Source organism: Micromys minutus (assembly GCF_963924665.1).
Source record: "Micromys minutus genome assembly, chromosome: 25".
Taxonomy (NCBI): Eukaryota; Metazoa; Chordata; class Mammalia; order Rodentia; family Muridae; genus Micromys; species Micromys minutus.
The window spans coordinates 39,441,881-39,453,881 of NC_137960.1; the positions used below are offsets into that span (position 1 = coordinate 39,441,881).

Below are 12,001 nucleotides of genomic sequence, written 5' to 3' on the forward strand. Positions count from 1 at the left end.
TACTATTTGTTCAACTGGCTTAAAGACAGATGGCTAAACCCAACTGCTTTATCCTTAATTGCATTTGGTTACAGTGATAGCGAAATGTAGCTAATACAGAAAACCGGCACTCAAAGTGGGGCTGTTGCTGTAAGAAATCTGTGATTCCAGGACCCTGAACTGATTTGTGGGAAGAATGTTGAAGTTTGGAGCTGTGTGCTACAGAAGCCCCAGAAGGCTGTCAGCACAGCTTAAGGTGTGGCTCAGGATGCAGACGCAGTCAATGAATACAGTAATGCCTGGACTCATGAGGTTTCGCAGGGTAACAAGGACTCTATTGGGAGCTGAGCTAGAAGTCATTCATGTTACCATTCTGGCACAGAATCTGGCTGCAGTCTGACCATGTCCTGAGGAACTGAATGAAGGCTGAATTAAAAAGTAATGACGGTATCTTAGTTCTTGTTCTGTTTGCGGTGAAGAGACACTATGACCAATGCCGGATACTGCTTACAGTCTCAGGGTGGTCCATGGCCATCATACTGGAAGCACGGCAGCAGGCCGGTATGGTGCTGGGTCAGTAGCTGAGGGCTTACATCTGATCTACGAGCAGCAGAGAGAGAAAAGGCCTGGGCCTAATGTAGGTTTTTGAAATTTCAAAGCCCATCTCCAGTGATATGCCTCATTCATAAGGCCATGCCTCTTAAATCCTTCCTAAGCAGTTCAGCAGCTGGGAACCAACATTCAAATGTATGAGTCTATGAGGGCCACTCTCATTCAAACCACTACAAGCTGCTTAGCAGTGGGGATTTTAAAACAGCCTAACACCTAGGCTGTCAAATGACTCTGCTTACTACCCCTTTCTACAGTGAGAATGAGCAGAATATATATATATATATATATATATATATATATATATATATATATATATATATATATATATATAGTTTGTCAAGGAAAGGTGTATGATCAAATTTAAAATACAAATAAGCCTGGTACAAAGAGAGCAGCTATAATTTACTTAAGAGATTAGTGCCACAAATGAAAAATTTTGTGTTCTGAATTGGGACAACAGGAATGGAGCTCTGAAAGAAAGACCCCCTCTTCCTATGGGGACTCTATTTTTTGAAAATGCAAATTCATCTGAAGAGAGAGCTTGACGTAAGAACGCTGTTGAAGGAGTTTCTTGCTTCAGGCAACCTAGGTTGAGGTCATAACAGCTGTGGTAGAAAGAGGCCAGACTTGGTCTCAAGCTAGACTAGAGCAGAACTTAGCACTGTCCACATAGCACTGGTTTTGCAGACAAATAAATACAAGTTATATGGTCATGAAGGCCCATCCCAATGTTCAAGGAAGCCACGGAGGCCAGGCAATGCCTGTGAAGGTCACATTACCAGCAAAGAGACTGAGAAGACACTGTGAAACTTTAATAGAAGCTTAAGCTGCAACAGAGTCCTGTTCCATTTTCCTGTTACTGAGATACAATAACAAAAGCAATGTGGGGAGATTTGACATAACTTCCAGGCCACGTTCCATCATTAACTAAAGGCAAGAATCTGATATAAAACATGGAAGAATATTGCTTGCTGATTTACTAACAGGTTCATGATTACTTAGCTTCCTTATATAGTCAGGACCATCTGTCCAGGGAATGGTGCTGCCCACAGTGGGCTAGAACCTCCTATACCAATTTAGACAATCTCTCAATTGAGACTCCCTTCTCAGGCGACTCTAGGCTGTGTCAAGTTGACAGTTAAAGTTAAGTAGAAGACTTCATTATACAGTCATTTCCTCTGAGTTAAAACATCCCATTGGTGGAATGTGTCTCCCCAAGACACAAGAAATTCCAACTTGATCTGTTTTATCTTAGAGCAGCAGTTCTCAACCTGTGGGTTGCAACCCCTTTGGGAGTCAAACATCAGATATCCTGCCTATGAAGTATTTACATTATGATTCCTAACAGTAGCAAAATTATATTAAGTAGCAATAAAATTTTACCGTTGGGGTCACCACATGAGGAACTGTATGAAAGGGTTGAAGCATTAGGGAACCACTGTGCTACAGGGAAGTTCCTAAGGAACCAGGAAATAACTCACAGGTCTCAGTGAGTTCCTGACACTTACACAACTCACACTCCACCTGACCCTGACCAAGGTTGTAAACAATAGATTGTTGAGAAGATGCTCTGCAAATTGTCAACTCTGCAAATCACAGAGAGCTCTGGGATGGCAGCTTTTGAGTCAGCATCTAAGCAGGGGTAGATTGTTCATCAGCGAAGCTGCTTTTGAATCATCTATGGTCTCATTGTAACCCCCCAAACCCACTGCCTCTCCAAACTGAACTTTGATGTAGTCAATACCATCTGAGTAGACCTTTGTTCACATTTCTCCAGGAAGTCTCACAGCGTCAGACACCAAGACATACACCAGGACAAGCTACAGGTATGAAGTTGGGCCAAAAAAGGTTATGCATACCACAGTTTAAAGAAATGAGAGGTAGGGCTACTCAAATCCACTGGAGTCCTGATGTCGTCAGAAGCTGTAATCTTTCTCCTGCTGAACTTGTCTTAGTCAATGATCCTTGCTAATCTTCCATTTCTTTTTGAGTTTACTGTGCCATTGTGTCTTAGAAGCATGTAACATGGTTTGATTTTACTGGCTCATAGTAAAATCTGGGTCTGAGACTGCCTAGGGTCTAAGGGCACTTCATAATATAGAAATGTTGATATTGTTAAGACAATGGGACATTGTAGTTGGACTGAACTCACTTTATGGGATGACCATAAATTTGAGGGTCAAGGTTGGGAAGTTTAATGGTTTAATGTTAGGGTATCAAAATACAAGTAGTTTGTAACAGTTAATGTCAAGATGACTAGACTTCAGAATTACCTAAAAGACTTCAAAAAGATTGAGAAATCCACTTAGAAGTACTTTGAAAAATGAGAAGGATCCAGGAATGGTGGTCCATGCCACCACTGCTTAATTCCTGTGCTCCAGAGGCAAAAGCAGGCAGATCTTGGGAGTTCCACTCCAGAGCTACACAGTGAAACTCTGTCACCCTACCACCCCAAAAGGAAGAAACCCTCATGTGCTCAAGTACTCCTTCTCTTTCTGGTGTACTGATATCTAAACAGTTCCTGCTGCCATGTCTTCTCTACCATCCCAAGGCCTAAGCCAGAACCTTCCTCTTTAGGTTGCTTTAGCCAGTTGTTTGTTCCCATGCCTTTACATACTGCTTCACTAGCTGATATGTATAATCTAAAAATGTATTTATTTTATGTGAGTACACTGTAGCTGTTTTTGGACCAGAAGCAGGCATCAGATCTTTTTGGTTATGAACTACTATGTGGTTGCTGGGAATTGAACTCAAGACCTTTGGAAGAACAGTCAGTGCTCTTAACTGCTGAACCATCTCTCCAGCCTATATATATATATATAGGCTACTCAGGTCACCGTGGAGAGGTTGTCTTGAACTTCTGACCCATACCACCTCTACCTGTCATGTGGTGAGATAAGAGTACTTGTAGCTCTTTATCTTTTTGTCTGTCTCTTTCACCAAAAGAAAGACTACATTTATTCAGAGAAAGCTAAGAAAGTAGACAAAACATCTGAGTGTTTTTCTATGGACAGAACTAGTATAGTACTCCATTGCTCTATCTGCAGAGGACTGGGCACTATGGAGACTGGCTGCTGCAGGTTCAGAGGCTACCTGTGTCGGGCTAGCTTTACACCCTGTAACAGTCATTCCTTGCTGTGTTGGAACATCCTGTGTTGATTATCAATTTCTTTATTCTGTAAAACGTCTCAAGTTGCTTCCATGTTGGATGGGTAACCCAAAACTGCTGTTTCCGGGCCAAGGACACTCAAAATGGCTCCAGAATAAACTCTTATTCCCTTTATATGACAGCTGCAGTATCTGCATCAACATTAATGTATTAGGCAATAGGCAAAACAAGATCCAGCTTCCTGTCCTTAATTGCTGGGGAGCCCAGACAGAAATCAAAGGACTTGCAGAATTTAAGGGTAGACATGAAAATCAAGAGACTCAGGAAGCTGCTGAAGTTCCCATGGCAGTAGACCCAAAGCTGAAGCGACATCTAACATGCTTCAGAAAAACAATGACAAGAACAGGAATATAAGAACATCCTATACCCCACCAATTTGTATCTGGCATCTAATAAAAATCTACCAAGCATACATCAAAACCAGAAACATGGAAAGTAAAGGTTAATGTTGGCATTAGCAATACTATGCAGACATTAAAATTATTACTCTAATTAAATATGAGCACATACACACAACCACTGAAACAACTATATAGAGAAACACACAAACATTACATCAACTACAGACATACCAGAAAACACTAAAGAATTCAAAGGGGGGAATTTTAATTAACATAATATAAAAGCACTGTGGATCAATTTCTAGCAACCTCTATAAAACTATAATCTCCATTTAGGCAGCGGGTGTGGACCCACCACCGAAAGTTGGAATCTTCCAAATATGAAAGCCAGAAGTACAAAACCTTAATAGATCTATAAATACAAAAAGCAAGAAAAACTACAACACAGCCCACAACAGTCAACTTGCTTAAAAGCAGTAGCAGAGGAAAACATGTACAGAACAAAAGATGCTAACAGACTTGACATAGAGCACAATTCAAACAATGGACCAGAGTTCACATCTGATATATATGGCAAAAAACAAACAAACAAAAAAAAAAACCCAAAAAACAAAAAAACCCCTTATATTCTATAAGCAAAAAACAAACAAAGCCTAAACACGTCTGAATTAAAAAGCACTAACACACACACTCTGAAAAACACAAGTACCCAACAAAACCTATTCTACTATTTACTCAATAATCTGTGTCAATGTTTTAGGAAGCTTGCTATAAAGTTTTATGTAATTACCAATGATAAGGCTAGCAGGAAATAAGAGGTCTCAATTCTAAGGCAAATCACTGAATATAACCTTACATGCAGACTTGCATGGGAGCAATGAACAACTTTAGTGTAATTCAAGTAATGAAATAGATGTTTCTGCACATTGTCCAACACAACCAGACTTCATATGGCAGCAAATGGCTCGACATTCTGAACAGAAGCAATGTTTTATTCCATATGCACTCTAAACTAAAGGGTGGGATGTGGCTGGCAAGATGGCTCAGTGGAAAAAGGTACTTGTCCTACAACCTGTGTTCAATCCTTGGAACCCACAAAGTAGTCCTGTGACACACACACTCTCTCTCTCTTGGTTAACGTGAGCTGGATGTGTGTTCCTTCTGTCAGCACAGCTATCAATCACTTCTCCGGTTCTGTTCTTCACTAATTCACAGCCATTAGTTTCCCATCTATACACCAGCTTACAGGAGTAACAGAAACAGTGGACATCCCAGCCTCAAATGAACAGGTTAGACAAATACAATGTTAAATTTCAGAATCAAAATATGACACTTTTGACTAATAAACACGTTTATTTTAAATCAGTTTGGTACACATACATATTAGTTTTGTAGGTTTTTAATGAACTCAAATAGAAATTTCTAAGTACAGCAGTGTCTGCTTGTGCAGCAAATAGAGGGAAGGTTAAACAAGGTATGTGATAGAACTAGATCCTCAGGACAAATCAGATGAAAACTCTGAAAAGGTTTCTATTACCTTCTGGATTAAAAACCCAAAATCATTAATGGCTCAAAATACTACCTTGCTAAACAAAGATGGGAGAGAGTCAGGGCAGCTGTGAATTCTGTGGCAAGAGCTTATGTTGAGACTTGCAAAATGTCACTAACTTCCTACTGTTAGAGCGGTGCTCAAAACTACAGGAGCTTCAAATTAAGTTACATTCTCATTAAACTTGCTACATATGCTGACATTTATATGGGACAAGGAGTCACATGGAAGCAAATGACAATTAAACCAATTCTGCCACCTTTGTAAAGGAATGGAAACTCTATGTACTTTCAAAACATTAGCACTCACTTAAAACTAACAGCCACAGCACTGAAATAGATTTTTGTGAGGAACCTAGACTATTATAATGAAAACGTAACTGTGAGGTAAACCTATCTTTCCCCCAAAATCTTTGAAGCCAGAGTTTAAACAAGTAAGGCACTTAAACATTAGATATATGTACAAATGTGCAAGTAAAACAAACTTCAGCTGTACCAGCAGGTGACAAGGAAATTGAGACTTCATAAGTTTCACTTTATGAACCAACCCACATCAACCTGCCGTTTCTATTATAAAACCCTGAAAACCAAGTGCTAAACTCTGCTACTGGAAAGAAACGAACACACAAAAACTTCAATGATGTAGGAAACCAAAAGCCTATTTCCAATTACAGCCTCTAGACTAGTGCAGTGCTGGAGGCAAGGAAGAAGTAACCCCCAAACTAAAAACCTAGTGCTTTACAGAAGCTACTGAAATAAAAGTATGCATGATTATAGCACATGGGAACTGAAACCAAGAAGGAAGAAAAGTAGTAAAGGCCAAAGGAAGAGAAAAGCCTGTTCAGCCAGGGTATCATCACTGGAAGTCTACAGCAAACTTTTTCAAACCCTCAGGCTTTTAAGTTACACAGGTCACATCTATTAGGAAACAAACTGATTGTCTCATTTAAAGAACTAGAAAATGATTCTATCCACAACTACTTCATTCATGTCTCATGTAAGATACTTTTCGGGAAAACCTGGTGGGAATCCTTAAGGTATACTAATATTTGGATACATTGTGTACAAAGAAAGATAAATCAATTTTACGCCTATTCAACAGCCCTAAGAAAAATGTTAGATGGTTTGATATAAGGAATCCTTTCAGCTTAGAATTATTTTTTAGCTTCTATTTTATTTCTCAGCCCTGGAAAAAACAATGTTTTTTAATTAAATATTAACAGTATGTTATCTAAATGCAGGTTTCTGCTGCTCACACCAAGTTACATTCTTAGACCAAGCTTTGCCTCCCAGTGTGAACACATTTTCCGTTCTGCCGACATCTCGGTCTGTCTTAAGGCACTGTTCTGATTTCCTAATATGGTACTTTATGAACAAGACCTGTTGCATATTAATGTCTGTGTATCCTTTCCTTATTCTAAATCTGGAATGCCCCATGTGGCATCTTATTTCCAATCTATAAAATACAACTTATCAAGCACAAAATTTTACTCTAGGGATAATTTAGTACTAAATAAATGTAATCTCTGCTTGAAGAGATGGCCCTCAATCTGCCTGACGGGTGGTCATTTGGCACTCTCCGCCATTCTGGCCCTAAGTTACATCTGGAGTTAAAATGAACTAACAGACTTCAGGTTTCTAGAGGACTACATTTAAACTGCAGAGTCAGAAGCCGCCTGCATAGGACAGCACTTTCCACAACTTACAGGAAGTTACATTTGGCATGTCAGAGGAAAGAACACAATCCCACAGCAGCAGCCATTTTAAACAAAAGACGACAGCCACATGGATTCATGCAGAATATTTTAAATATTCCTGTTGAGCAAAAAGGTTTAACTGACTTTTCTTCAAGGATAATGCTCCAAAATATCCTGTATGCATCCTTTGGAAATGTAAAGATCCTGGAACAGCGTCTTCCATGTGGGACTTGTTGAATATTTTGGTTTCATTGAGTTACACAAGTTAACTGACAGTCCACATTAATTTAATGGGTCTGTTTACAGAGTATGGTAATTTCGTTCTTTAGATTTGCAGAACTTATAGAGAAAGAAAATTACAGCCTGCACACCCAGGACAAGGACGATCCCTCCAATGAAGCTGGCTGCATCAAAAGTGGACTTCTGCTCTGGCTGTGAGGTTGGAGTCAGGGTGGTGTTTGCTGTACCTGCCATGTGGATAAAGAGTCTTCAGTCAGTGTCACGGCATTTATCATTTCCAGACCCCGAGTTAAATTCTACACAGGTCTTCCTGAGTCATGTCTCTATGACTAGAATTCATCTCTATTTAAGCCAAAATGCCATTCCTCATTCTGCCCAGCGTGATGTGGGTGGCACTGCTAGAAGTTTCAAATAGGTAAGAGCTTTGATGGCATATAAACAGTTCCCTTGAAAATTTATCAACTGCTTCTAGAACATGGAATAATTTTGTTAAGCTATTTTGGTTAATTGTTAAAATAAATATTTGTTAAAACTTTTTGGTTTTACTAACTAGACAAGGCATATAAAATCGAGTTGTTATTTTTCAAGTTAACAAAAATAATAATCTATAATTTCAACAAAGAAAATAACACATTAATTGTAAACATATTCAATAACACTCTGCTGGTTTATTTTGCATAAGAGAATATTACATAGCCATAAGGAAAACAAATTTGAAAATGAGAATTTCTATGAACAAATAACTCATATGGATCTAAAAGTAATGTCAGTTTAATTCTGTTTTATGAAACAGTATTAGCAAGTCAAAAGAAAAAAAGAACATGAAAACTAAAATTATTAAGGGAGTAAAATGTTTCAATAGGAAACAAAAAGGCTGTGACTGTGTCATACCATCTAAATAAAGTATACTTCTGTGAAACTAGATCCTAATGCGTTCTTGAGTAGTTATCAACTGTAGGCTCTGAAGGCTTTGGTAAGTTGACCAACATTAGTCAGGAGTGAAGCTTAGCCAGCACAGAAGCAAGTTCTAGGCACTACAAACTTCCAATAAAGACAGTATCTGGACTGGCTAGATGGCGCAGTCGGGGAGGGCACGTATTGTCCTGCAGAGGACCCATGCTCAACTCCCAGTACCCACACCAGGCTGCTTACAACTGCTTGTAACTCCAGCTCCAGAGGATGTCTCTGACCTCAGAGACACGTGCATGCACACAGACATGTAAAAAAATAATAAAAATATCTTTAAAACTTCACTGCAAGTATTTAGGATACTTTGGGCGCATGTGTGCAAACAGCAGCTTGTTGAACCTGTGGAGCAGCACAAGCAGGAGGGCACACCATCACAGCTAGGTAGCAGTTTGTAGATCTAAGCAAGTCTAAGAAAATGAACAACTTAAGAAAAATATGAAGTGCAAATCTTAGCTTTTCATGTTGGTCTAACTAAAAAGATAGTCTCCTTTCACCAAAACTGTTAATGGTACCACTCCTTCTGAATAACTAACTGATAGTCACAAATCAGATTTAGCATCTGGGTATAAAAGGGTTTTAGAGAAAGCACCCTTACTGAGTCTAAACCTTACTACAGACCAAAAGTGACCACACATAAACCGTCAGAAAAGGTCTCCCGTAGACTGTCAAGAGCCAACCACTGTCCTGCCGCTCTATGTTAGAAGCTGCTTCAGTCCACAGTATCCAAGGGTAGAACTGGACCCTGACGGCAGCTCAGGGAACACTATGCATCACTGGTAGTTTACAAAGCCCAATTACCTGATGTGACAACTGAGGGAGTAGGTGTAGTAGGAGAGGAAGGCTGAGTTGTGGGTTTAGCTGGAAAGAAAACAAAATGTATTTAAGAACCTTAAATTTCTAATCTCAAAATTATCCTACTTTTAAGTTTTTAAAGAACAGAAGCCAAGTTTGGTTAATGATCCAATATAAGCCCTTCATATACTCTGAAACATTTAGCCAGCACAAATTTGTTTTTGTAAGATGTGTGTGTATGTATGTATGTGTGTGTAAGACACACATGCAGACACAAAGTCTGCAAGACAAAGAGGAACAAGCAAATTTAGGAAAGAAAGTTTACAGGTTTCATTCTTTTATGAACAATCCTGGTTTTATGACAAATTATGTCAGTGTATACAACTGAAACACACAACTGAGCCTACTGTGGGTGCCATGCTTTCTAAGGGGCAGAGTAGGACATTATGCTTTGTAATGCAGCAGTCAGAACAAGGAAACAAGCAGGCACAGCTGGGTTCCAACAAACCTTACTGCAGTAGCACTCAAGGCTAGCTCAACTTGGATGATATGCTCTCCCACTCTGTATGAGACCAAAGTACGAACTAAACATAAAATGATCTCCAAAAACGAAGTACTTGATTATGAACATCCACTACTAAAATGTGGACTCAAAAATTCTTATACCAGTTCTAGAAAAAAAATTAAATTTATAGAAATTAACATTTGCCAGGTGGTCTGGTGCATGACTTTAATCTTAGTACATGTCAAGTTCCAGGCCACTCAGGGCTACATACAGTGAGACACTGTTTCAAAAACAAACAAAACTTTAAAATTACAGTTTGTTGTGTCTGTGAATCTATAGATAGGTGCACAGTCGGCACAAGTGTAAAAGTCAACCCGCAGCTGGTTTGTTCCTTCTGTCATGTGGGGTCTCAGAGATTAAACTCAGGTCAGACTTGGTGGCAAATGCTTTTATCTTCTGAGCCATCCTGCCAGCCCCCAAGCTCTAACATAAAAGCTCTGTTCTTCAATAGTAATTGTACACCAGCACTAGGCTTTAAGACGAATGTCACTGGAGTATACAGAACTCTCAAAAAGGCATTGCTGAGACCCCAAAGTTAACAGGATCCTAGTAGGCTAAGATATCCTTCTTCTCACTGGAATATGGCAAACCTCTCTTGAGATTGATATGAGGCTAGTAAAATATGATGGCCCAGCAACCAAAAGCACTTGCTGTGCAAACCTGCTGACAAGTTTCACTCTCCAGAACCTATGTAAAGAAAGGAGAAAACTAACTCCAAAGCTGTCCTCTTATGGCCTACCTCATCTCTCTTTTCCCTAGGACTGAGTCCCTTGATTACCCCCCTAATTGGTTATCCAGTTCTAACTGGTCAGTCCTGAGATCATACACATCCAAGAAACCCTAAAGTAGTGGCACAACTGCCACATTAGAAGGTATGAGCATTCTATCTTTATTTCTTTCTATAGTTTAACTTTAAAAATTAAATGTTATCAACTTCTTTTCAATCTTAGGATATTAGCTTTGTGTGATGTTATGGGGGAAAATCCTATAGATCTGATATTTGGTTCTCACTATCCACTCTTGAAGTAATGTGTAAGTTAATTCTTCACAAACAGTGCACTAAGATATATTTGGTAGTATCTGCAGGTTTCTGTAGCATGCACAATTCTACTATAGCTGACTTCAAGTCCTCTTTGGTCTTTTACTTTGCAAAGGCCTCAGTAATACATTTTATTTAAAATAGAAGTCTGATCATGTGACAAGTTTAGATGCCATCTAAGTCTCTTAAGCAAGGCATACACAGGAACTTGTCAGTTTTGCTTTTGACTGTCAGGTGTACCAAACTTACTGTCACCTAGTACAAGATACTTATCATTTATGTCACTGTACCCTACATATCCGTATGTGTGAACCACTCTGCTTCATCTGGCATGGTCTCCCCATATTTTCCAGTGTTTGTATCTCCCATAGGCTGCCATTTCTGCCCCACTCAATACATACCAACCTACAAACTTCCAATGTACAGTGCTCACTGGCTTTATTTGTCTTTCTGATAGCAACAAAATACTGGCTCATTCTTGTCTCTATCGCTGTTCATCTGGACTAGCTCCTGACCTGGAATAAATGGCTTAATACTACTCCCTTAAGACTTCCGCTGTATCAGTGAGATGAACTAATTGTCCAATCATAAGGAGAAAGTATAGCACCATCTTATAATAAAAGGGAAAAAAAAACCCACAAACACATCTATTATCCATTTTCATATAAGGTACACATACTCAGTGATACATATAAAAAGACTCAAGATAATTCATTTCTACAAACATTCTGGCATATTGTTTAATAATGGGAAGGAACGGTTAGAAAACATCCATATAAGGTAGTGCAAGAGCTCAGTGAACAGACTAAGTAACCTGTGGATAGTCATTAAAACCAAAATTCAAAGAGTTATGTGCACTGTCACTAAGGATACACATTTACACTACTATTGTGGTCCATGAGTAAATAAATTCTTGCTAATGTTTAAAACTACATTAACACCTCTTAGCTAGTAGGTTATCAACAGGTCCTTAAAAATCCACAAAGAACAAGGAAGAAAAAAAAATCATCCTGCATTACCTGTAGAACTGGTTGGCACTGGAATGATAGG

General features: G+C 39.0%; 1 protein-coding gene across 1 annotated transcript in view; it reads right to left on the reverse strand.

Moving 5' to 3' along the window:
- Positions 1-5,444: 5,444 nt before the first annotated feature.
- The window catches only part of CD164 (CD164 molecule), a 10,884-nt gene continuing 4,327 nt past the window's right edge, over positions 5,445-12,001 (reverse strand). Inside the window, exons 4-5 of the mRNA XM_080938203.1 lie at positions 9,354-9,432; positions 5,445-7,813 (exon numbers count right to left, since the gene is read on the reverse strand). Of these exons, the coding sequence (XP_080794329.1) occupies positions 7,647-7,813; positions 9,354-9,432 (246 nt within the window). The 3' untranslated portion in view covers positions 5,445-7,646. The remainder of the gene's footprint in view (positions 7,814-9,353; positions 9,433-12,001) is intronic.